The 27,672-nt window shown below is 43.7% G+C and overlaps 1 protein-coding gene across 2 annotated transcripts; it reads left to right on the top strand.

The window, feature by feature from the left end:
• Positions 1 to 87: 87 nt before the first annotated feature.
• Positions 88 to 27,672, top strand: STPG4 (sperm-tail PG-rich repeat containing 4). Of its 2 annotated transcripts, none has more exons than XM_053383391.1 (7): positions 88 to 1,259; positions 7,880 to 7,948; positions 9,654 to 9,914; positions 12,444 to 12,508; positions 13,650 to 13,698; positions 24,474 to 24,578; positions 26,808 to 27,672. In XM_053383391.1, exons 1-7 carry the CDS (start codon positions 1,212 to 1,214, stop codon positions 26,922 to 26,924), a joined length of 714 nt encoding a protein of 237 aa, XP_053239366.1. In that variant the 5' UTR covers positions 88 to 1,211; the 3' UTR covers positions 26,925 to 27,672. The 2 variants fall into 2 exon arrangements, with proteins under 2 accessions (XP_053239366.1, XP_053239365.1); XM_053383390.1 differs by lacking the exon at positions 88 to 1,259 and adding an exon at positions 4,275 to 4,592.

The following is a 27,672-nucleotide window of genomic DNA, read 5'->3' as shown; positions in this document are numbered from 1 at the left end:
CCTCTGTCTCTTTAAACATCTTGTATATCTCTTGTCATGTTAATTCTTGATACTTCAATAGGAACTGCAGATACAGACTTAAGAATGTCGGGGAGATGGCCCATTGGAGTTTCTGTCTTAGGTATTTGTTATCTGTAATGCCTCTATTGACACATGAAATCATTGATCTATTCTGTACAGACACACTCAACTGTAAGGGACTGGTTTTGGGGTGTTGCTGGAGCTGGTTCTAAGTTGGGAGCTGTGGCCATAGTGGTGTTTTCAATTATACCCACTACATTAATTTGATGACCTCTGACCGCATTACTGTAAAAAGCTGAAAAGCATTGTCCATAATGTTTGCTTGAAGAATGGATTGGAAGCTTCAGCCTCTGTAGAGTGCAGCAGCTCATCTGCTAAGAGGTGTGGACAGATACTTGCATCATTTCTCAAAGCATAAGCACCGACTGCTGGTCTGTTTCTGGGCTCAATTCAAAGTGCTGGCACAAATGGCTTTGAGTATAAGTATATCAGTGAATGTTTCCTTTCATATGAGGCCTTCCTCCTCAGCATTTATTATCTTCCAATGAGGTTCTGCTTCAAATTATATCACAGGGACACCAGATTAGCCTTTATCAGAAGCATGGCTTTCTGTAGCATCCCCAATGCTATGAACTTTCTTCTTCTGCAGACAAATAAAAACCTTGTTTCCGACAGCCTTTGGTTCCTGTTTTGCCATGCCCTGGCAGTGTCTTATGTATGCTATTTATTTTCTGTGTGTTTTTCGTTCATACAGTCTGTACTTGGTAAAGCTGCCCTGAAGCTTGAATGCTAAAGTGGTCTAAAATATTTTTAGTTAAATCTTCCTCATTCCACTAGTAAATGGGTGCAAGCCCAAAAACAAGGGTTTTCCCCCCAATCCTGGGTGGACAGATTGCTTGTGCTTCAAAATCAAAAGCTCCCTCCTGATTGAGAGTTTGTACATTGTATCATAATGTCCATAGTGACACTTCATTATAACTGCTAGTGAGTGCAAGGAGGTACATAGGAAAGGTCTGGCCCTTGCCTCTGTAGTGACTCATAATTATGAGTCCTCTCATTTTGATACAGGTGTGGGATAGCATCTGGGGATGGTCAGTGAGGCAAAGCATGGCCACATCTTTACAAGGCAGTTTTCCATGATGTACAGAAGCTCCACTCACTACCAACCATAACGAAACCTAAAAGTCAAAATGCTTGGTGGCCGTCGCAGTAATTTTGCGCAAGCGTCTGAAGACACGGTTTGTTACTCCTTTTGGTTTCCATTAAGCCTTTGGCAATGTTCTATGGTGATTGATCACAGTGTGGGCCTGAGTCATATGCGTCATAACTAGGAAATTTCTCTGGCAGCTGAAATTTGGTGCTTGAGGGAGGGAGATTAAGAGATTTTATGTCTTCTCTCACCCCCTGTCCCCCACCATGAAGCAATAGGAATTCTGCATTCTGAAGAGAGACCTCAAGCCCTGTCTCCATGGGAAAGTGGACGTGTGGGGTCATCTTTGTATTACAAAAGCCCTTAGATTGGGTAAAAGGATATTGGTCATAGCTCAAACAGGGATTCCCCACCTTAAAATACTGGTAATATTTGCCTTTGTGGGGAAGTATCAATCAGTGCTTATACACTTCAAGGCTATCCAGCCAAATCTAGAATGGCAAATCCTCAGTTTGTTTTGCATTTGTTGTCAGGTCCCTAGAGTTTCTGTTGGGAGTCTAGTTTCTTAGCATTTGTTAGATCTTTTTACAGCATGCAAGCCCTGTTCATGTGCTTGGCTCCGTGTAAAAGAGGTCACACATGATTCCATCACCCCACCGATGCATGTTGAGAAGACCTGAAGCGAGAATCTTCCCACATTCTGTTGCTTTGTTGGTTTTGTGCAATGATCATCTGGAGTTCCCATTTTAAGTGTGTTCTGCCTATTACACAAAGACATTTCAGATGTTTTCACACAGTTCTGGTAAAACTGATGGGAACTGGGGTAGCAACCTTTCATGTTCTCAGAACACAGGCAAGGGTCTGTAGGACCTGTAGGATGCAGTAGTCATGGCAACTTCATATGATTCATCCTGTAACCACGCTGCATGTGGACTGGTCATCTGGTTGCATTTTCATGGGGCATGGCAGCCCTTCAAAGGATGAAATGTACTTGCTCATGCTTTGAGAGATCATCAGAATAAACCCTTGGAATCCCCTGGAGATGGGAATGCCCTGATTTCCCTGGAAATGCACTTTAATTTTCATACGGTTCATTTATGCTGAAGAGAACAGCTGCATCACAGGGAGATTATTGGCAGTGTGTGTGTGTGTGTGTGTGTGTGTGTGTGTGCGCAAACGGCAAAAGCCTTCCAATGTACCAAATTCTAAAGGCAGCACTTAAGCTCATCTGCTTTTTACAAGCACAAGGTCCCAGGTTCATTCCCCAGGAAGGTCTGGGAATGTCCCTTGTCTAACCCTGCTGGTCATTGTAAAAAACATTTAGCTAGATGGACCCAATGTTCTTGCTCAATATAAGGCTACTTCCATGTTGCTTGACTCCCACAAGCAAACAAAAAGAGGCACACCCAAAGCAAGAGAGGAACTGATCTCGGTGGCTGGGAAACCAATTTGCAACTATGGTCTGGGATCCAAAGAGCTAATTGAAGCACTCAGAGCAGTTGGTGGATACGAGTGATTAGATTTTAATTCTTATTTTGCATTTTAACAGTAAACTACCATGCCATATTGCAAAAAGCTTTTCAGATTCAGTTTATAAAGCAGTTTGCCATATTCTTTAATGTTCAAGAAACACAAGTCCACTCTCATTAATTTGATCGCCTGGTACTCCACCTTCAAATCTTGACGTTGGTATATTCACTGGGACACTATCCTTTATTGCCATCATTTTATTCAAAATATAGATAAGCAGCTGCTTCTTTTTTGCTGGAGGAAGATTGGCTTGTATTCATAGAATCAGGAGTTGGAAGGGACCCCAAGAGTCACCTAGTCCAACCCACTGCAATGCAGGAATTAATTCAGGTTACTTTTACTCAGATTAGGCCTGTTGAAATTAATTTAGGTCTGCTGATTTCAATGGGTCTACTCAGTAAACAATTGAAAATGACAATAGTTTTTTTTATAGGAGTTGGCACTGGATTTTGAAATGGCTCTTTTAAATGTCTTGTTTGCACATATCACTTTTGTCCAGCCACTGTCGCTTTTAGTCAAACAAGGCAAAAACCTGCACAGCCTGTTCACCAGAAGGTTAAAATCAGGATAACGCTGGGATCACAAGGGACTTCGAAATTGGATTGTTGTCATGAACTCTGTGTGGGGGCTGCTAAAAGCGTTTTTTTGTTCAGGCATGTAGACGTTTTAATCTGTTTTTAGCTTAACTGTTACTTTAAATTATCTTTTTAGCTTTGTGTTTTATTGACAATTTTCATGTCTGCTTTGTTCTTTGTAAACTGCTTAGAGACTCTATTTACAATCAAACAGTCTATAAATTATCTTAAATAAATGTAAATAATAATAATAATAATAATTAATAATAATATTTTATTATTTGTACCCTGCCCATCTGGCTGGGTTTCCCCAGCCACTCTGGGCGGCTTCCAACAAAGATGAAAAATACACTAAAATGTCGCATATTAAAAACTTCCCTGAACAGGGCTGCCTTCAGATGTCTTCTGAATGTCAGGTAGTTGTTTATCGCTTTGACATCTGATGGGAGGGCGTTTCACAGGGCGGGCGCCACTACCGAGAAGGCCCTCTGCCTGGTTCCCTGTAACTTGGCCTCTCGCAGTGAGGGAACCGCCAGAAGGCCCTCGGTGCTGGACCTCAGCGTCTGGGCAGAACAATGGGGGTGGAGACGCTCCTTCAGATATACTGGACCGAGGCCGTTTAGGGCTTTAAAGGTCAGCACCAACACTTTGAATTGTGCTCGGAAATGTACTGGGAGCCAATGTAACAATTCCTCTTTCCCCCCCAAAAAAATATTTTTTGGCAATTAATTGTTACTGCTTTTCTTTTTTGAATATTTTTTATTAGGAATTTCAACATAACAATTTATAAAAAAATAATCATCCTCATCCCCCCAATTTTTCCCTCCCCCTCCCCAAAAAAGAATCCCCCCTCCCACCCCACCCAGATTTCCCTCAGCTCCTCTCTCTGGTTTTTCAGCACATGTTATTCTCTGCATATTATAAAATTGTAAAGAACCTTAATTTATATATTACCAAGAAAAAGTTTGTGACTGTTTATTCAAAACCTGCCAAGGAGTCCAGTTCATTTTGTTGTTTCTTTAAGTACTTTGTAAAAGGTTCCCAGTCTTCTTTAAAGTCTATTTGCTACTGCTTTTCAACTCTTTTCGATATTTTCTTAGTTCTCTGTTTTGAGCCACTTTCTGTTTCCAGGCTTTATCTCTTCCCATTTCTCCTCTTGCGTGCCAACACTCTAATATAGAGCCCTTGAATTGTGACGTCACAGATACCTTTATAGCTCTGATGCAGACCAACAGCAGTACTCAGTTTATGTCCAAAAGAAGATGGAAATCCTAGCTCGCAGTAGGGGCGCAAGTAGACTGAGCGGACAGTTTGGGGTAAATCCTATACACTCATCTTTGGATTTATTTGTTTGTTCTTTTATTCGAAGTATTTGTACCCCATCCTCATTCAATGGTCTCTACGTGTCACACAATAACCCCAAGAATAAAAATCAAATATAATAAAATTAATTACAAATCACAAATAAGAGAGCCTGGAGCAGCAGAAATAAAATATCACAATGCACTTGGAATTGTAGATTTGGAAGGGATCCTGAGGACAATTTAGTCCAGTCCTCTGCAATCCTGCCCACAATCGCCCCTGGGCAGCCTTGAACCACCAACCTTCTAGTTAACATCCAGATACACTGACCCATTATGCCACAGAGACTTTGTCCTTCCCCCAAAGCCTGGCTTTTAATAATCATAAAATCATAGAACTGTATGGCCCATGGGTCATCTAGTCCAACCCTCTGCAATGCAAAGCAGCCATGCAACTAAACCAAGCAACTAAAGCAACCATGATAGATGGTTATTCAGCATCTATAATACCTCCGAGGAAGGAGAAATTATAATCCTACATTTAAAATTGCATAATTAAGCGACAGCAAATGTTTTGAAACAACGGATGTAAACAAAATAAATAAGAACTGCAAAAGCAAGTCATGTGCAAAGCAACAAAATCCATCAAAATTCAAGATGAGCATGGGACAGAATAGCAGTATAGAGCTAGAAAACCTCTACAAAAACCCCACATATAATACACTAATCAGAATCATTCACGAACACATTCACACAACACAAAAGTTTTGGGCCATATCCCCTTCCTGTTCCCCAACCAGGGCCGGTGCAGCCATTGGGCAGGATGAGGCTGCTGCCTCAGGTGGCAGAAGCCCCCAGTGCAGCACCCCACTGCCTGGCTATCTATTTCAGGTGAGATCTCACAGATCTTGCCTGAAATCAGTGAGATCTCACCTGAAATCAGTGCTGATGCCGGCATTGCTTCACCAGCGGCAGAGGAGGTGGAACAGGTGGCAGCAGGGCAGGATGGCACTTCCCATTTCGCCTCATGCAGGGCAAGAGGTCTCCTTTTTTCATTTCAAATACACAAACAAAATACACAAATATTTCATATCTTTTTACATCTATCTTTCTTTACGCTCCATAGAGCAATTGACTTCCCTCCCTCCCTTTCGCAAGATTTCTTATTTCAATCTATAATCCACAGTTCCTTAGTAATATCTAGACCATGTCATAAGATTTATTTCAGGTCCTGCTAACGTCTTCAGATTTCTACAGTTCTCACTTACATAGTCCATTAATTTACTCCATTCTTTTTGGTACTTTGTTTCCTCCTGATTACAGATCCTATGGGTCAGTTTTGCTAATTCCACATATTCGACCATCTTCGTCTGCTACTCCTTCACAGTTGGTAATTCCTGTGTTTTCCATTTTTGGGCTATCAGGATTCTGGCGGCAGTTGTAGCATACATGAATAATCTTTGGTCCACCTTCTTAATATCCTCCCCTATCAAACCTAGCAAAAAAGCTTCAGGCTCTTTTGGGAAAGTATATTTAAGCATATTTTTTAATTCATTATAGATCAGTTCCCTTTCCCCCCCTCATTTTATCACATGTCCACCACATGTGGTAAAAATCACCGTCCTTTTCTTTGCATTTTCAACAGATTTTACTACCTATCCTATACAGGGCAAGAAGTCTCATTGTGTCAGCAGAACATTGGCTATAACCCAACATAAACACACTATAAACCAGTATAAACCACACAACAACCACACTGTCCTTACACTCACCACATTGCGGCACCCACTCAATTCTCACTTCAGTATAGCTCTCGTTCCACTAACCAATAATCCTGTGCAAAAAGAATTAAAATCAGTTAGCTTCTGCACACACAAACATACAGAAGCCCTCAAAAAGTTGTAACTGAGTCAGAAAAGCCTGTCAAGAGAGGGAGGTCCCAGAAGAGGCTCATGTCCTCGCCAATTTGCCCTTTGCCCTATGGTTGTATTTTTTCATTTATTTTTAAATGAACAGGTTGGATTAGAGCCTACAAATCAGGGGTCTTCGACATGTGTGGAGTGCACTGCTTTCGCCTCCCAATTTTGAAAGTGGGTGCATTCTTCATTTCCTCAGTATTCCCAAGGATGGCTAGTGGCCACTGGGACGGGCAGGGCAAGAAGGCAGAGAGGTTTGACCTCCTGTGAATGTCAGGCAGAGCCAACTAATCTCTAGCTTGTTCCCAAACGCCCATGCTGAGACTCGGGAGGAGGAAAGCGACTGTTATATACCCTAAGATGGCAAGCTGGTGGGCAGCTGGCTGAGGACAGGCTGGGGTTGGTGGGGCAAGGCCCCATTTCTTTAAGGGAGGAGCCTCAACTGAATGGCCCAGTGTCCTGGGAACGTCAATGGCAGGGGTCAGCAAGCTTTTTCAGCAGGAAGCCGGTCCACTGTCCCTCAGACCTTGTGGGAGGCCGGACTATATTTTGAAGGAGGGGGGGAATGAACGAATTCCTATGCTCCACAAATAACCCAGAGATGCTTTTTAAATAAAAGGACACATTCTACTCATTTAAAAACACGTTGATTCCCGGACCGTCCGCGGGCTGGACTGAGACGGCGATTGGGCCAGATCCGCCCCCCCCGGCCTTAATTTGCCTACCCATGGTCAATGCAGTCCTTGTTGACTGGGAATGATGGGAGTTGCAGTCCTAAGCCATGGGTAGGCAAACTAAAGCTGAAGGGGCCCTGCGTACCCCACCCCCCCAGGAAAAAAGCACTCTCCATAGTAGATAATCGTGAGTCCTTCCATCTTTGTGGATATGGCAATTTTGCCGCTGTGTTCATATACTGAAATAATATTCCACAATCATTTTCTGTTTTTATATTCATTAGTCTCAGCAGGAAGAGTTCTGGCTTCAGTTGAATAATAACCTTCAAAATATTCTGCATCAATGTGCGTATTGGTATCCAATTTTTTAAAAAGCTTTTTTACACATCCATGAAAGTCACACATGACATACAGCTTATCCACACCATGAGAGACATGCATGCACATACTGCCCATGTCTCACCTAGTGCCATAATTCTGGGTACACCTCACTTTGGTTTCTCTCCCTTCCATTGATGGTCCTTATTTGGAAAGCAGCGCTATCTATGCACATGGTTGGATCAGGATGTATGTATTTTAATTTTGTGCTTTGTAGCATACATGAAGATTTAGGGTTTTGTCTGTGTTCGTATGTAGGCAACATACAGTATGTACATCTATGAGCAATGGACAAATGTAAAAAGTTGCACATAAAATCTGGATTTCTTTGAAGGTTGCTGACAAAGACAAGGATAAAGAAATTGATTTTGGAAGAGATGCGTGGTGGAGGGAATCCCTTAGGGTATGTACAATGTTCATTTAATTGTGCTTAGCTGTGTGTCACCAAGGTAGAAACCAAAACACTGCATGACCTGAGATGATTGTGCAGAATTCTAGAAGGCGTTCTGCATTTTTCCAGCAATTGCAAGCCCCAGTTCTTAATCGGAGCAGAATTCTGGAATATATTCATCTACCGTGAGCCTTCTGATGTGGAAATCTGATGTGGAAAATGGCACTCCACCCTTTGTATAACACACATGGGAACAATGCTAATATAAAGTACGTCCACTTCAACCAACCACCCCCTGTAGGAATTGACTTGGTTCATGTGGATGCATCATTATCTTGTATACTTTGGAAGTGAATTTCAACCTCATTTTTTTACCCCTTCAACCACTTCAGTCTGTGGAACTGCCACTCTTCCAGGGGCTGCATAATACTATGCATTTCTGAGAAATTGATCTTTTAGCATGGCAGCACCTAAGCTTCAGAACTCCCTGCCTATTTTATTAGACAGGTTCCCTACTTTTTAGCGCCTGTAAAAAAAAAAAAGCATTTTTGTTTAGGCAAGTCCATTCAGACATGTAGAATGTTGGCATGCATCTTAATTTGTTTTTTTTTAGTTTTTCGTGGGTTTAAATTATTTTTAAAATATTTTGAATAGTTGACTGTTTTTTTAATCAATAATGAGATTTATTTGTTTTGTGAACTGCTTTGAATGTTTTTTTTAATAACCCCCCCATCAAGCAGTAAATACATTTTATCAAATAGACAACTTTTTACACTACAAAGTACAACCAGAGCCCTTGTTTTATGATGGATGAGGGGTGGGGAGAGTCCATGATGGAGCAACCACCACTTTTTAAATCCTGCCAGCCTTCCAACAGCTAGGCTAGAAGGTGTAGGAAGGGTGGGAAGAAAGAGAAGAAGAGAGAGATTTTACTTTCCCTCATCCTCATTTTTGAAATTTCCCCTTTTATCAGTTTCAACTGGAGGAGGAATAACACTGTATGGATGCATGCAATACATTCTCACATCCTCACCACACATTTAAAGCACATTGCTTCCTCTGAAGAATCCTGGGAGCTGTCATTTGCACCTTGCAGAACTACAATTCCCAGCACCCTTGACAAAACTACAGTTCCCAGGTCATTCCCCTCTGTTGGAGGAAAGAGCTGTGTATGCTACATTAACTGTCCTCCCCTTGCCCCGCCAACAAGTGGAAAATGCTGTCCCTTCATCAGTGCTGTGGTAAGAGTCAACTGCGATCCCAGTTGGCTTTTCCACATGGAAAAGGAGCGGAAGCCATCTTGTCTTTTACCTCAGGCAGCAAAAAGGCTGGCCCTGCCTGGTGCAAACAGTGTGATATTAAAATAGAGATGCAGACAAGACATTACTGTAACCGAAGCCAACTGATTTTAATGCGTTTACTCTAACACTGGAACTCCCCTAAAGGTTTTTGGCTGGCATCTTTTAACGGTTAATAACAAAATAAAACAAAACTGCTATTTAACCACAAGGAGAGTATGTGTTTATGCTTTAAAGAACACCATTTAAAGGAGGGGAGAGGAATGTACACTTGAATGCTGTTCCTTGTCTGCTGCATTGAGCTTCTTAGAGGAAAGGGAGGATAAAACCTACAACCTAGAGCAAATAAGTACAACAAATCCCGAAATCCTCAAGTTAATTGCTAGCTGTGGGTCAGATTTCAAGTTTCTTTCCTTCAGCCCACCCCAATACCAGGCTGCTACCCAGTCCGGGATTTTCTCGAGGATGCTCAGCTGAACCCAGTGAAGCGGACGTACAATTTTAAAGGGGAAGGCCGGAAGAGGATCTCCATCTTCCAGCAGATGACTGACATGACCCTACCAAGCAGCTTCAAATACGTCCCTCCTTCGTTTGTGGAGCTGGCTGAGAAAAGGCACGTGACATATTCCTTCAGGAGCATCTCGAGGGAGACGCCCACGACTGCCTCCTATAGAGATAAGGTAAAAGTAAAGAAATGGGCCCATTCATTAAAAAAATATTTTGGGGGGGCATTCATTTTAATAACTAAGGAGGGGGAAAACCCAGCCAGATGGGTGGGGTATAATAATTATAATTACAGTGGAATCTCAGTTTTCGAGCGTCTTGGAAGCCGAATGTTTCGGAAGCTGAACACCAAAAACCCGCAAGTAATTGCTTCCATTTTCGAATGCACCTCAGAAGTCAAACGGCTTCCACTGCGTGTTTTTCTTTTTCCCTCAATGGATTTTGCCACCTGCCCATTGCTCCTTAGTTTTTGAACGTTTCGGAAGTCGAACGGTCTTCCGGAACAGATTACGTTCAAAAACTGAGGTTCCACTGTATTATTATTACTCAGCTTTAAAGGTTAAATGTCTAGCTTTGCAAATTTAGATAATGCCGCTATAGAAATACACTGCATTTCATCACTGCGGCCAAGTCCCCTGGGTGCCTGCTCAGTCTGTTATCTGAATGCTGTTGATGGACAGCTTCAGAACTTCTCTCGCTCTCTTTTTGGGGGGGAGGGGGGTCTCCTGGTATGCCCCGCAAAGGACCTTAAGGTCCATGAATAATCACAGTTTAGAGGTCCCGGGCCCTAAGGAAGTCAGACTATCCTCCACCAGGGCCAGGGCCTTCTCAGTGATGGCTCCGACCTGGTGGAATGCTCTGTCCCATGAGACCATAATAATAATAATAATAATTTATTATTTATACCCCGCCCATCTGGCTGGGCCTCCCCAGCCACTCTGGGCGGCTTCCATAAAAACCAAAAATACAGTAAAATATCACACGTTAAAAACTTCCCTGAACAGGGCTGCCTTAAGATGTCTTCTGAATGTCAGGTAGTTGTTTATCTCTTTGACATCTGCTGGAAGGGCGTTCCACAGGGCGGGCGCCACTACCGAGAAGGCCCTCTGCCTGGTTCCCTGTAGCTTTGCTTCTCGCAATGAGGGAACCGCCAGAAGGCCCTCGGCGCTGGACCTCAGCGTCCGGGCAGAATGATGGGGGTGGAGACGCTCCTTCAGGTATACTGGACCAGGGCCCTGCAGGATTTAACTTCCTTCCGCAGGGCCTGTAAGACAGAGCTATTCCGCCTGGCTTTCAATTTGAACTTAGCCTGATGTTTTATTCACCTTACTTCCCTCTCCCTCCCCTTTTTATGAAGGTTACCCGCTCTGAGATCCCACAGCTACCATATTTTTCGCTCTATAAGACGCACTTTCCCCCTCCTAAAAGGTAAGGGGAAATGTGTGTGCGTCTTATGGAGCAAATGCAGGCTGCACAGCTTTCGCTGAAGCCAGGAGAGCAAGAGGGACCAATCCCTGCGCGGCTTTCCCTCTCTGCGCAGTGCCCCCTCAGCGAAGCAGCAGGAGAAACAGAACCCCTTCCATTTCTCCCCCCACTTTGCTGGAGAGGCGCTGCGCAGAGAGAGAGAGAGCTGCGCAGCGCCACTTTAGCGAAGTAGGAGGAAAAACGGAGCCCCTTCCATTTCTCCTGCCCCTTTGCTGGAGAGGTGCTGCACAGACAGGGAGAGAACATTTTTCTTCTTCTTCTCCTCTTATGGTCGGGTGCGTTTTATAGAGTGAACAATATGGTAATTCTCCCCTGGTCTCCTCGTTGGCCCAAATAGGACTAATTTAGCCAGCTAGCCCTGGTGATCATCTAATGTTTATTGGATGGATTTCCCCCCCTAAACTGATTTTTGAATTCTGAATTTATTGTTATTCAAGTTTTATACTGTATTTTATGGTGTTTTTTTGTTGCATCAATTAAGTGTTTTAAATTTGTTGTTAGCCGCCCTGAGCCTGGTTTTCTGAACCGGGAAGGGCAGGGTATAAATAAAAAAAGTATGTATGCATGTATGTATGTATGTAAATTGGGCTGGGACTGGACAGTGCTTCAGATAGAAGCCTTCCTCAAAGAGAGGACTGTTTTCTGATAGAGGACAGTCTTCTGTGTGAAGGCCTATCAAGCAGACAGGGGCGCTCAGTATTTGTGTGTAGGGGGCTAAGTCCCCTCCCTCAATATTTAGAGGGCTGCCATCCCCCGCAGCCTGCCACCCCTGGGTGAGCATTTATGTGCGCAAAAGGGTGCATGATGCCATTGTGTGTGATGTCACACATGTGTGTGATGTCATGTGCGGAGAAAGTTGGCGTCCCTGCAAGCAGAACACATGACCCCACCACATGAACCTGCCCAATAATCAAGCTCTGCGAAGAGAGAAGAAGCAGGGCCTTCTGGATTGTGGCACCTTCTCTCAGAAATCATCTGAAGGCAACACTCTTCTCAGCTTTCATTACAAAGATAATGTTATAATTGGAACATTGACTTGTGACCTGCTGAAACTTTATTCGCTACTATTTTATAATCCGTAGAGAAAGCTTACCCTGTTAGATTTGTTAGCTGCCTCCTGAATCTTTGTGATGAGGAATTCGGGGAACAAGTATTTTAAATAGTATATAATAAAAGTTGGGTTACTGACATTTGTATTGTGTACACTTGATTTCCCGCAGGATATAAACACTGACCCCGGGCAGTACGATCTTTTCCCTCCTCCTGTGCCCACTTTTCCAACCAAGTGAGTACACAGTCTTTGCTAATCTCGTTTCTCCCTCCCGCTCCTGCCCCACCCTGTACAGATTATTTTTGCCTGCTTTATTTTAAAGCCTTCATTTTGCCTCATTTCCAAGCGGCGGCAAATCCCATGGCTGAGGACAAAGGGCAATTCGTGCCACCAAACCAGATAGGCTCCTGCTGATTTCAATAAGCAGGCTTCAATTAAAAAGGTGGTTTGTTTTCATGAAAGCGCCTGGCTTTAAGGGCTGACTTCCATTTGCACTGAGAGCATGGGGCATGGCGGGGGCGGGTGGGCGGGCGGGCTGTATGCTTCTGAAGACCAGTTGCTTCCAAAGGAGGGAATAGGGCTTGAGTCCTGCTTCTGGGCATCTGATTGGCCACTGTGAGAACAGAATGCTGAACTAGATCAGGGGTCAGCAAACTTTTTTAGCAGGGGGCTGGTCCACTGTCCCTCAGACCTTGTGAGGGGCCGGACTATATTTTTTTGGGGGGGGAATGAATGAATTCCTATGCCCCACAAATAACCCAGAGATGCATTTTAAATAAAAGGACACATTTATGTAAAAACACGCTGATTCCCGGGCCGTCCACTGGCCAGATTTAGAAGGCGATTGGGCCGCATCCGGCCCCCAGGCCTTAGTTTGCCTACCCATGAACTAGATTGACCTCTGGACTGGTCTGCTAGGATCTTCTTAAGTTCTTGTGCAAAGAATCAGTCACTAGTGCACTATTTTTATTTGAATTTATTAGCTGCTTGTTAGTTGCTACACACACACACACACACACACACACACACACACACACAAAATCTCCAAATGTCCAAGGCTGCATACAGGCTATGCATTCAAAACAACCCCTAAGCCAGCAAATCCTGGGAACTGTAGTTTGGGTAGGGTGCAAAGGCACAATTAAATAAGCAAAAAACCTAAACCCGTGGTTCAATTAAAACAACACAATTGAAATAGGTGTGTTTCCTGCACATTCTTTAAGCTTTGCGTAATGTCTGATAAGTTGCATACTGACTTTTGATCAGATACATTTCTAAGCTAAAAGAAAAATGGGACTGGGGACCATTTCTGAAGTTGAGGACTTCTCAAAAGAACTTAAAACACATTCTCTCTCTGCCCCCCCTCTAAATGCAGGAATTATATGTTTCGATCTGCAGTTCAACGGCTTAACACTTTTGGTCCGGTAAGTATTCTGCTGATTGAGGACTTGTTAGTTATGCAAAGAAGAAGAAAAGAAATGCACACTTACAAATAGATGCTAATATGTAAGATTCACACCTGCTAATGAAGCAAGGAAGCCAAGGAATTTCATCGTGGACCTGAATATTCCCTGGAAATTATGATTGGCTGTGAGTGCTGGGAATTCTAGTGGTAATCCCTACCCTCCCTCACAGAGCTACAGTTCTCACCCTCCCTCGGTTAGGAGCTGTGACAGTTAAACAGACTCGAAACTGGATTAAATTTATAGTGCAAATTTGTGATGGCTCTGTGGGTTAAACCACAGAGCCTAGGGCTTGCTGATCAGAAGGTTGGCGGTTCGAATCCCCACAACAGGATGAGCTTCCATTGCTCGGTCCCTGCTCCTGCCAACCTAACAGCTCAAAAGCATGTCAAGTGCAAGTAGATAAATAGGTACCGCTCCAGCGGGAAGGTAAACGGCATTTCTGTGCACTGCTCTGGTTCGCCAGAAGCGGCTTAGTCATGCTGGCTACATGACCCGGAAGCTGTATGCCGGCTCCCTTGGCCAGTAAAGCGAGATGAGCGCCGCAACCCCCGAGTCGTTGGCGACTGGACCTAACGGTCAGGGGTCCCTTTACCTTTACCTAATCTTTTTGGGGGCTTGAGCCTTATTGAGCCAGGGTCAACCCTCTGGAGGCTTCATGCCCAAGTGGGCTGAAATGTAAAAGGGAGTGTAGCCAATTTATTATTATTTTTATTATAAAATATACTTTTTGGGAGGAGGGTATACACTGGAGACTTTCTGAAATGATGGAGTATGTTCCATTAAATTTAATAGAACTTCCTTTTGAGTAGACAGGGTTAGAAATGCAGAATTTCTGCACTGGAAATCCCCCCCCAACATGTTGTTTGATTATTGTGTCTCAATCGCATAAGGTGTGAAGGGGTGGGGGAGTTATCCAACATGGCAACTTGATGCTCGCTTACATCTGTCGATGGCTCCAGGAACAGCTTTCTTCACTAAGGTGGCAGGGTGCAGAATCTCACCGTGGGCCTTGCATGGATGAAGTGTGACATAAGGGGGAAAGGGAGTGGTGAGTTTGGGGGCGTGAGTCATGATGATTCACATGCATGCATTCCTGGTGCCCTTTGAGTCACAAATGAGCCAGCTCCCAGGTTATCACTCTGCACCTATAAAGAGATTTTCTATGGGACTTGCAGGCAGCCTTCCTTGCACAATGGAGGATGGGTCTGTTGCAAAGAGGCTGCTGCCGCTGCTGCCACATTAGGAGTTTTGAGCCTGAGCAAGTTTGCCAAGCGGTAGTAACTTCGCATGCTGAGCACATAACCACTTGGTAAGAGGACTACCCTTTCCTGTCTTGGTCTGGAAATCCTGGCGAAATATTGAGATTCTACTCACTGCTTGGCAAGACCCTACTGAAAACGTGGGTGGCGCTGTGGTCTAAACCACTGAGCCTCTTGGGGTTGCTGATCAGAAGGTTGGCAGTTCGAATTCCTGCCACTGGGTGAGCTCCTGTTGCTCTGCCCCAGCTCCTGCCAACCTAGCAGTTCGAAAGCACGCCAGTGCAAGTAGATAAATAAGTACCGCTGCAGCGGGAAGGTAAATGGCATTTCCTTGCACTTTGGTTTCTGTCATGGTGTTCCATTGCACCAGAAGTGGTTTAGTCATGCTGGCCACATAACCCAGAAAGCTGTTTGTAGACAAACGCTGGCTCCCTCAGCCTGAAAGAAAGATGAGCGCTGCAACCCCATAGTCGCCTTTGACTGGACTTAACTGTCCAGGGGTCCTTTAGCTTACCTTTACTGATGACCAGCTTTACCTAGTCATTGAGATGCATGCTGTGATAATCATGGCAAGGAGTTGTCTATAGTCAACTCATTTTTAGACTCTGTTATGGGACAACCTGAACATTCAACAGAGAAGCGTGGTCAGAAGCGAGCTTTTGAAAACCTAACCCAGATGTCTGGGCAGCTATGAGCATGTGAAGAATGCCTAACAGGAACCTAAAGTTTATAGCACTAGAGTTCAAGAAACACTTTCCGCACAGTCGCTTGACCACAACTCAGCATGTCTTTAAATAGAGTTACGGCTGGCATTGTTGGACTGAATATTGTTACTGCTTTGCTGCCAATGCAGAAATAAAAGTTTGGGCTCCTAGTATTTCTACTAGGCCTCGTAAAGTCAGAGGCTTCATACTGCCTGCCAAGAGCAAACACTGATGTTCTACACTCCTATTCTCTTCTGCATTGTAAAGTAATTTGAGGACAGGGTGTCCATCATGTAGACTAATTTACTAAACCAGGCCCAATCCCAGTTCAAGTATTGCTCTCTTAAGGGCCTGCTCTCTTAAGGGCTGTCTGTTCCCTTATATTGCTATACCCCCCAACATTTCTCTGATGAAAACAGGGACTTCCTAAAGAAAACTGGGACATTCCAGGAACCCGTACGGCTTCTATAAATCCGGGGACTGTACCTGGAAAACAGGGACACTTGGAGGGTCTGTATTTCTTCAGGGAAAGATCTCCTTTCCTATGGGCTCAGATGCGCAGCTCGTTTCCACCAGAGGCTATGCATTCAGTATCATGAGCCCAGTGTTGTGGAACTCGCTCCCAGTTGATATTCAACAGACTCTCTCCATGTCAAACTTTTCAAAGAACTTTCAGGCGGCATATTAAGGAAGTTTTCTGTTGTTACGATTCATTTTAATTGATCTTATCCATTGTGTGCGTTTAAATTTTTGTGTGAGTACACTGCTTAGAAGCTTCAGAAATTAAGCGGTACATAAATAGTTTAAATAAATAAAACCAGACCATCACAGAGTACGTATATTGGGTAGCCTGTGCTGGCAAACACCAAATACTTGTTACATCCCCACAAAATAATGCTGGAAGAATGCTGGAGAGGGAAGAACAAGAGAATCCCTATTAGAAGTTCTGGCCTTCAGAAGAACTTGTGCATTCCACTTGCAAGGTATATACAGTCACACCTTTCTCATTTGATGGATGTGTTGACTGTGATTGTCCAGATATAGTCAGGAAGAACAAGCGCACGTCCATTATTGATGCATCTGTGCCTTCGGTTAATAAAAACCCAGAATTCAGGAGCTGAGGCTGCGAGGAAGTATCAAGATCTTGTCATCAATATTAAGCAAGTGTATCAGCTGGAGAGCGTATGAGTCACCCCATCATAATCTTGATAAATGGCTTGATCCCGAAAGCATTGAAAAGGTAGCGTCGACCGTATGAAACTCCCCAAAAGATGAATCAGTCATGTCCTCGAAGCTGTCACTTGAACACCGGCAGAAATATCCAGAAGACCTTGAACATCGCCGATGCCGGAGCCTATGTGTGTTTTTCATGCCTCCCCCACAAAACATTCTTGCACCTGAATGCAGAATTTGTACCAAGGGGACATCTATGTCATGTTCTGTGAGGCAGATATTATTGTATAAACCGCTTTGGAAAACTACCGCTGGAAAAGTGGAGTGCAAATATTAAATCAAAAGTAAACTCAACATTCAAATTAATTGTATCTTTAGACACTTGCCCTTCTTCACACAAGCCTGGTTGTGGAAAATGCTAGCTTTTTTAAGAATTTGCAACGTATTTTTTGTTTTATTTTGTAAGGATGACCAAAGACATGAAAAGAGAGATTTGTTATTTTATTATTGTGCTTAGCTCATGGAGCACAATTTGGGAACCCATGTTCTAAAACACAGACTCCAACTCTTTGGGGCTGAGGACACCTGGGCAGTGTATATAGAGGTCCTGGGCTGCCCAGACAACAAGACCCGCCCACTCTTGACCTTGCTGAGGTGGTCCAAAGGAAAGCAGAGCAATACATTTGGCACCAGGCGCCATCTGATCATCCGGATTTGTGTAGGGTTTACTCCTTAGCCATTTCTTCTCCCATGATGTGCAGAACGGCCGGTTACGCAGCCTTCCAAAGAGGAGTCCCTCTTCTTCTGGTACAGAAACAATCATCGGATCATCACTAGTCCCTATTTTTCTTTGGAAATGTTTCAGCTGGTGGAACACACTGTGCTATGAAGCCAGGGGGCAGGGGGAGCATTACAGCTTCTAACACCTAACGCATTTAGTGAACAGAGGTGACAGTTTGTGGCTGTGATTCATGCCTGCCTTACATAGGCGGAGCAGAGAGGAAAAAGTGCCGGGCTCAAATTAGCCACCAAATCTGTACAGTATAAAAGGAGAACAGTCGACCTGTTGTCAAGCAATCCAGACAGGCTGTGAAAAGGAGATAGGCTGTGGTGAGAAGAAGGTCCAGATTTACTGGCTTCCTCCTTCCTCCCTGGGGTCCAGATGTGGCCCTCTAATTCTCTCTAGTGATCCTCAGGACTCTCCCTAGGCACACTGCCTCTTCCCTGGCAACACCTCCCACTGGCTCTGCTGCATGCCATCTATGAGTGTTTTTGCCTGGCTGGAATGTGCCCATGAGCTCTGATAATGCCACTTGCTTGTCTAGATGAAGGTATATCTCTCTGTGAGTGTAGAAACACACAATGGTACAGAATTTCTCCTCCCACTTTTGCCTTAGGCCCTGCCCAGTGGCTGGCATGTGGCCTTGAAGGGTTGTCCAGGAGGAGATGCAGCAAAGATTCCCCAATCCTGGTCCACCCAGCACGTTGCTCAGAAGTTGCAAAATACGGTTTTGGTTGGCACAGAATGCGGGTGAGCTAAGTGCAGTGTAGTCACAAACCTGCTTCAGGTTCTGTTGAAGTCCACGTCCAGCACATCAGCCACTTGTGCCAAATTGCTTTATAGCCTGATGCTTTCAACAGACCATAGGTTGTCGTCCCCCACCCCCACCCAGAGAGCAGAAGTTGGTCAGAAAGGTTGTTGGTGCTATGTACTGAAGTTCTCACCCTGGGCCAGCAGGGGGATACTGTAGATAGTTTTCACTCAGGTCCACATATGCAAATAAGGGATTGAAAGTGACGTTCAGTGATTGGATAGTTACAGAAAATGGTTACTGTTGCGTTCTAGTGGAGCTCTATATAAGCAGGCTGGCTGAACCCTTCAGTCCAGTTCTGTCCTGGCCTGTGAATAAACAAGAGCTGTTTGAAGAATCGCTGTGTCATCTGATATGTTCACCCACAACTTAACAGTTGGCATTTGTCTGTCTTGGGCAACAATGGAGGAATGAGCCTTTGGGGGTGAAGTCAAACTGTTGGAAGTTTGCAGTGCCTGCTGTGGCTGTATAGACTGACACGGGAGAGACATGTTTTGTTGCAACTGGGGCAGATGAAGGCGTCTGGTTGTGCTGCTGCAGGTGCGCCACAGTATAGGCGCTCTTCCAAGTTGAAATGTAATTGGTAAGGGTTCGTACAGTTTTGAAAAATGGCGAAACCTGTTCAGGCAGAGACAACAGTGCAGTTGTGGGGGGTATTTTTTTCAGCCTGAGGGAAGCGTTTCCTTCTGGGTGACCTCCCAGGAGCCAGCGGTGGGCAGGGCTAGAGGCAAAAGTGGGTGGAGCAACAGAGGTGACTTTTACCTTTATACAGAAGGCTGGCTTCTACACATGCTCACATTCCTCTTTTCCTCCATCCAGGCCAGCAGTGTGCATTGTAACAATTCAAGGGCTCTCCTGGTCCTTGGAGATCATGGGGGGAGGGGAGCAGCAGGAGGAGACACCCCAGCTTCTTCACTAGCCTGACTCATCTCTGCCTCTTGGCCTTCCTTCTCTCTAGCCTCCGCTTCTGCCTCTGATTCTGAACTGCTCTCTGCCACAGCCTCTTCCTGCTCACTAAACCCTGTTGCCTCTTCAGCTTCCGACACCTCCTCCTCCCAATCTTCTCCCTCTGGCCACTCATCATTGTCCCACTACCAATCCCCGGGCTCTGAGCCTTCATCCCTTGGGGGTTCCCCAGTTGGTACCTCCCACCATTCCTCTGCGTCCAGCCAGCCCATGACATTGTGTGTGTGTGTTGATGTTGGCAAGGATTCTCCCTGCCAAATTAGACTGGCATTTTTTTTCATCAGCTCTACAGCGCCATCCGCAGAACTGATCCAATGTCTATTTTCGCCCTCTTGTCTTTCGGAAAGTTATGCTTACATGTCTTTTTTTTCTTTTGAAGAAATAAAGCGACCCAGCTCTGATGTTTTTCTTTGGGCTTAAAGAACCTCTGCTCCTTCCAAATACCGTGGCTAATTTTCAGATGCCAGCCATGCCAAATCCTTGATCAAACACAGAGCAGGATTTTGACTTAAAAGAGCACACTTCTCCTGTCCCCCTGATCAGATTAGCGCTTTTGAAGTCCTACAATGGAGGATCCTGGGGAAAGGGGAAATCCTTGCAAGGGTTGATCAGCATTTCTTTTGTGAAAGCAGAGCAAAGGATTGTGTGCAACTTGAATTCTCTTGAGGTTGTGCTTTGGCTTTTAAATAGATGTTAACCTTTTATTTGAAAATCCTTGAGGATCTCATTAATGTCCCGATGCCAGGTGGCCTTCCGTGATAGAAGAGACATTTTGTGTAAACAACAGCTCCTTAAATGAGTTATTGATACAGCTGCTGTCCAATATTTTGCAACAAATGAGCTGTAACCGACATCTTAACATTTGCAGCAGCAATTGCCATGTGTGCTTTGCAGGTGATGGGCTGGACTGTCTATTATTTGGGGGGCTGGGACAGGACAGGAACAAGACAGGGCAGAGGACCTCCATGAAGGGTCTTTTGAGGGACATGTGTGCAATGCACTTCATTGTGCATTGTTGCCATATGTGCAACATTCACCCTGGTTTATTACCCTGGTAAGTAAACAGACAGCCACAGTTTCCTGTTACAGGTATAACAGGAAACTATGGCTTAAAGTAGGGATGGAGATCTGGGGCTCTTCAGATGTTTCTGGACCACAGCTTCCATCATCAATGACCACTGGCCATACTGTCTACAAGCCAACTATGTCTGGAAGACCCCAGCTTCCCATCCCCTTGTTTAAAGAGATGAGGATTTAAGTGCTGAAGCTGCCCACAGAGGGAAAGTCAATGTATGGAGCCCAGTGCTCACTCTCAACTTATTTAGCTGTTAGTTCAAGCTTTCCAAACTTTTCATATTGGTGACACACTTTTTAGACATGCATCATTCTGCGGCACAGTAATTCAGTTTTACTAGCAAACCAGAGGTTGAACTTTCCAGTCCCAGGAGGAGCGCAGGAAGCGTTCGCGTGACACACCTACACACTGCAGCCAATACACTAATGTGTCATGATCCACAGTTTGGAAAGCTCTGTTATTAAGTCAGTAATGTTATGCCCAAACTGCCCAATGTAAGGGCCAGTTCAGATGTAACAACAATCTACGGTTTAATTGTTATGAGCATGATGAACTGTCAGGGTTGCACACTGCCGCCTCCACTCAGGTGGAGAGGTCATTAAAGGTATCCAGTTGTGGTTTGCCACAAACTACTGTTTACTGTTTAGTTTGAATATAGCAACCCTTGATTTATTGTTCTTAAACAAGGATCTGAAACCAGGATCAAGTCACGGTTATGACCAGACTGTTAATGGTTTTTAATATAAAGAATAGGAAAGCATAAATGTATCAAAACTGGAAAGAAGAAACCTTCGTCTAGTCCCAGAAGGAGGCCTGTCCACCTACCCGTTTCAGTTGCTATGGAATGACTCATCTCTCATCATCATCAAGCTTAACTTTTTCCAAGCGGTCATCCACTTTCCATTTATTAAGATTTCTTTCCGTTAAAACAACGAAGCAAATTTTTGCTTGGCAAAATACCCAGGGAATGGAATTTTAGTGTCTGCAGCAAAATTTTTTGCTAGGCTCCAGGCCTAGCAGATTTTTTGCCAAGTTCAGGGGTAAGAGGTAAGGCATCTCAGCACAGGGGGGGAAGACTAAGAGCCAGTGACCTGTTGGCTCGCCCTGTCTTGCTGTCTATATTCTAACTGTTTATGGGCAACTTCAATACCGCTCTTCTCCCTTCCTTGCTTTTAAAGCGGACTTGAGCCAAACAACCCTTCAAATAGCGTAAATCCTCTGTAAAGTAGGACACTCTCATCCTACACTCTAAAGTAGCGCATGCTAGCTTGGGCTCAGGGGAATTGTATTCCCATGAAGTTGGAGGGCATCAGTCTGGGGAAGTCTGGTCTACAGGCTGTCGCAGAGCATTTCTTAAAAGTGACTGTTCTTCTCAAGTATTGTTTTTTTTAAAATGTCCCTCCTATGTTGTGTCCAGGTACATGGGTGCAGTCAGGATTTATTTGGGGTGGGCAGGCTTCATGTATTTTATACTGTATTTTAATATTTTTTTGAAAGCTGCCCAGAGTTGCCGGGGAAGCCCAGCCAGATGGGTGGGATATAAATAAATAAATAAATAAATAAATAAATAAATAAATAAATAAATAAATATGTGTGTGGGGGGGGGAAGAACCTCAGTTAGTTAAGTATTTTTATTGATTTACTTGATGGGGGAGGGGCAGCTGCCCCCTGTCCCCTCAGCTATGCCTACATCCAGGTGAAATTTTCAGAAATCTATACAAAGCCCTTAAACCTCTCTCTCCTCTGGACAAAATAAATTGCTACCGAAGAAAGGATGGGGGGGGGGGGACAAAACAAAACACCAAATACACACAAAACACCAAATACACACATTTCAAATGTGTTTAAAGCATCATTTTTATGCTCTAAGGAACATGACAGATGCTAACACATGAACATGAGAGGCGGGGAATAGACAGGCGTTAACTTATCTACTGAACATAAATAGATTTTATTTTTCTTGGCTTTATAACAATAATATGAAAGTGTTGCTTGACACGTTGGTGCCACTTGTGTTTGCGAGGGATTGAAAATAGATGGAGGGGCGTAAAGGGTTTGGTTGCGAAGCAATGAGACAGCCCCATGATCTGTGTCAGTTGTTCATATATTAAAAGGTTTGCTTGTTTCTCTTTCCAAGATGATATCCCGTAATTACTTCAGGGGCATGTGAACCTGTCAGCATCCATCAGCGTTGCTCAGATCTTCTGTGGCAAAAAATGAAATGTTATTTCTGGCTTTCTCAGAACACAATGAAAGGACGGGAATAGTTTGTTCTGTGCCAGTGGCTCGTAAACTGTGTTCGGAAGGTGAACCCTGGGGATTTTCCTAGGATCTTAGCAAGGATTCTCAATGAGACAATTACTAATGGTGGACCTTGGAAGACAGCTTGCCCAATATTGCAAATGTTCACCAGGTGTTACTAACCTCAAAATTGGATTGCTTAAAGATGATGCTCTATATGGGGTCTCCCTTGGGCTTACTCCGGAAGCAATGGTGGTACTTTCTCTAATTTTATGTTATGTCATGCTCCCCATGGCAGCCATTTTGTGTCAAGCCATGCCCCCCATGGTAGCCATTTTGTAACTGGCACCCTCTGCACTCTCTCAAAATTCAAAATGTGCCCCCAGTCCAAGAAGGTTGGTGACCCCTGGCTTCCAGCCTGAAATATGACAACATCATCATCATCATTAAAATTTCTATACTATTCCTTAAGAGAGGACCTTTTCTGTGTTGGCTTCCCAATTGTGAAATGCTCTCCCCTGAGAGGCTGACTGGTGCCATCATTATGTTTTTAGGCGCCAGGAACAAACATTCCTCTTAGCCGGGCCTATGGCTATTAAATAATCTGTGGAAGTTATTATGATGACTATTTGATTATTAGGCTGTCTGTCAGTAAGCTTTTTATTATGTTTTTATTAAGTTTCAGCACTGATGTTCTGTGATGTGTTTTTAATGTTGTACACTGCCCTGGGATCTTTTGATAAAGGGCAGTATATAAGTTGAAATAATAATAATAATAATAATAATAATAATAATAATAATAATAATAAAAAACAAAAAAAAACGGAGGATCACAGGGCAGTTTACAATATAAAAGCACAAAAATACATAAGATTGTAATGCACAAAAACAATATGGCCAGTTTTAAAGGCCATATAATGTTTATTTTTATTTTTATTTTATTTTATTTTTTATTAAATATTACAAGAAAATAAAAAGAAAAAAGAAATAGAAACAAAAATCAATACATAACACTGTAAACACATTTATCTATGTATTTTCCAAAATGCAGACTAGAAAAGAAGAAAGACGAAAGATAAAAGAAAAGAAAAAAAGAAAAGAAAAAAGAGAAAAAATACTTTTCATAATCAATAATGCCAAATTCATACTTCAAACATTACAATATATAAACCCTAGTTAAAATATTATAAAAGACTTCCACCACATTCACCACACATCTCTTAGTTATCTAGTTCACCTTTACATCTGTTCTTCAGTCACTTCCTTTCCTTAAGTTCTTTCGTAGTCCATCAAATCTTTGTGTTCTCTATATTCTCTTGACAAGGTTAGTCTAAGCACAGAAACAATGGGAATGCTTAAATGAATATTTACACAAGCAGGGCTCAAATACGAAAGTTTGGTTGTGCTTAGGCCATATAATGTTTAATTAGCCAAAGGCCTGGGAGATGGCGAATATTTTCTCCTGGCACATAAAGATATGCAGTGAAGGCACCAGGCGAGTCTCCCTGGGGAGAGCATTCCACAAACGGGGAGCCTCTGCAGAGAAGGCCCGTTCTCCTGTTGCCATCTTCCAGACCTCTGGCAGAGAAAGTCAGGATTCAGGTCAGTTCATATGGGAAGAGGTGGTCCTTGAGGTATTGTGCTCCAGTTAATGGTATTGATGATCCTGTCTATGCATATGTGAACATCTCTGAAATAAACCATAACCATTATTATGTTGTAGAAAGAAGGCCCAGGCCCGGGTACATATAACATAAAAGAAGTTTTGCCTACGCCTATTCGGTCATGCTTCCTGTCGAAAGTACCACGGTTGCTGCCATCCCATTCTGTGAGTATGATTTTCTTTACTGACCAAGAATTAATTCAGTTATAAAATGCAAACTTCAGAATACAAAATGGAGTCAGCATGTAATCTCACAGCATCTTAACACAGATTGTTTTAATAGCTTGCCTTGTCAAAATTACAGTGAATAAAAAATATATATATTCTAAAATGATAATGACTTGCCAGACCTGTTTTGATATAAACAGAGGATTTGCCATGAAGAAAACCCCACCTTAATATAATGAATTTGCCCTTTTTATCTCCTCCCTTAACAGGGTACATTATATTTTCCAATCATTATTGCCTCTTTCATATTCCAGCTTGATTACAATTAGTGTGCCAATTGTGTTTATGCTTGCACTCCATCATCAAAACAAAAATAATATTGCCAACCAATAATCAGGTCATATACAAACAATTACGCTTTTAAAAAGCATATCAGGATAGAACATAGACATGTTGTCAAAACCTAAATCGCTAATTAATATATACTTCCTGCTATGCAACTTTGGAATAAAATGAAGTGTTACATTTCTCTTTGCTTAAAGAAACGAGTTGAAAATATGCTCACTCATCTAAAGAGTTAGAGCTTGGCGCCTTGTATTAACCGTTTGTCTTGCCAAGTTCAGAAGAAACAGCTTGAGAGTTTTCAGCTATATAGCTGCAAATAAAACGTTTTGTGTGTGTTTTAAGTGCAATATACAATGTGACACTAGATGGTGATGGTGAGCCTTATGGAAAATTCAATGTAATTTTTAAAATGCTTTTTTTTAAAGAAAGCATTTTCAGAACGGTTTTTATATGTGTGTAGATTCCACCTCTATTCTCTGAGCAGAAATGAAAGCTGTGTCTGGATTGGATAGGTGGGGATTCAGGTGTCTCAGCTGCCCCAACACTTGTTTTGAGTCAATTTACCATTGCTTATGCCTATTAGGCAGGGAGATCTGTTGCACCACATTTTGTATTACCTGGCTCAGAAATTTGAAATGTGAGAACTCATAAAGCTCTCGCTCAACCATGAGGCAAGCGTTACATCCCTAAAAGTTTTTCTCTGCCTCAGATTTTCACCTGAACCAGAGAAGAATGTCAAATTCTTCCCCCGTTTGCTTCTGAACCCATTTCCACTCCCCCCACATGTCCACTTACCTCTCTTGCTGTTTTAGGGTTAGCAGTGTTGGGAGGAAGGGGTGGAGAGTATTTCTCTTTCTCTCCTCCTCCTTCTCCTCCTCCTCCTCCTCCTCTTCCGCTTTCTTTCTCTCCAACATCAGGCATGTTGCTACCATCGTTAGCCTGATGCCAGGAGCCCTGGGAAATGCAATTTCCCCAGTGTGCCTCACATTTGTAAGCAGTTGTGTGGGAGGGAAAGGAGATAGTTTTGAAGGGATGGGGGGTGAGCAGGTGAGCAGATGATAAAGACGAAGGAGGGAATTTGCTCCTCCTAAGGAGGAGGGTGGGTGAAGGCTTAAGAGGACCCCTTTGTGCTCTCGGGTGATTACTTGGGTTCAGAATAAACTGAGCTATTTCTCCAAGTGTGGGAGGGAATATTTCAGCGTGGTTCCTCCTCCCAGTCCTGTTCTCAGCCTGATGTGAGGTATCTATCACTAGCTCAGAGAGGGAGGGAGGGAGGGGGAGAGAGAGAGAGAGAGAGAGAGCGCACACATATTATGAAGACATGGGATTTAAAAATAGGTTAGCAGAGAATGGGTTAAAAATAAAATACAGGCTTAAAATGGTAACCAAAAATGTTAGTTAACACGCTGATGCGGCAATCTTGTGCATGCTGGCTCCAGTGTTTTACTTTATGGAAGCCTACCTCGGTTTAAGGGACGCAGGTGGCGCTGTGGTTTAAACCACAGAGCCTAGGGCTTGTCGATCAGAAGGTTGGCGGTTCGAATCCCCCCAAAGGGGTGAGCTCCCATTGTTCAGTCCCTGCTCCTGCCAACCCAGCAGTTCAAAAGCACGTCAAAGTGAAAGTAGATAAATAGGTACCGCTCCGGTGGGAAGGTAAATGGCGTTTCTGTACACTGCTCTGATGTGCACTTAGTCATGCTGGCCATATGACCCAGAAGCTGTCTGCAGACAAACGACGGCTCCCTTGGCCAGTAAAGCGAGATGAGCGCCGCAACCCCAGAGTCATCCGCGACTGGACCTAACAGTCAGGGGTCCCTTTACCTTTACCTTTTACCTCAGTTTAATCTAATAATTGCCTTTTTTCTTACTCTTTCCGTATAGAAAGTTCCTGGCCCAGGGAGTTACTGGCCTACAAACCAGTCTCCAAAACAACCAAGAACCATTGAGAGTCTGGGAAGGGAGCACACTATCTTCTTCAGCAATACTCCAGAGCTTTAGAAAACAAGACTGGTGCAGTACATGAAATTCAAGGGCACTGATTCTGAAAGACCACTCCTCCTTCTACCTCATCCATATCCCATTTCTCACCAGGACTGATCTGCCCACTTTTATTCCTTTGGCTTTCAGTGGGCCACAGTGCCAACACCATGATGCGATTTGGTGCACTGGGTTCCCTGCCTCCATTTCCTCCCTGGCCCTTTCCTCGCATCCTAAGATTCTTCATTGTTCCTGCTGTTTGACGTGGCTCAGTCGTGTTCCTCCACCACTCGGTACGCTTCTTTCTGTTAGCAAGGAAACTGAGCGATGAGAATAAATCCTGACCCCAGAGCCCTTGTGAGCTGGTGGTTGGGCTGAAGCCAGGTTCCTCTGCTGGCTTGAGGGCACCAATTTTCCTGCACTCCTCTCTGGATTCAGTAGAGCTTAACCCGAACTAGACACAAGGAGCGATTGATCAAGGACAGCCTCTGCTGGATGCAAGATCTGCAGTGGAAAGAAGAAGAAAAAAAGAACACAGATTGCTGAACGATTTGAGGGGGCTCAGCCATCACAGCCTTTCCCTGAGGTAGAAGGAAAAAAGACTCTGTTGCTGATCTTTTTATATTCCACAGATTTCTGTGTCCTCACCCCACCCCACCCCACGTATTTCCAGTCAGTCAGAGCATTGTCTATCACTCAGAAGCATCCCCACCCCCAGTAATGGTACTGAATTCAGTGGAGCCACTCTGGAATAAATGGCTTTTGGAAA

Source organism: Podarcis raffonei, chromosome 3, assembly GCF_027172205.1.
Source record: "Podarcis raffonei isolate rPodRaf1 chromosome 3, rPodRaf1.pri, whole genome shotgun sequence".
NCBI classification, from domain to species: Eukaryota; Metazoa; Chordata; class Lepidosauria; order Squamata; family Lacertidae; genus Podarcis; species Podarcis raffonei.
Note: the sequence above shows the minus strand (reverse complement) of the source record. Positions and strands in the feature narration are given on the sequence as shown.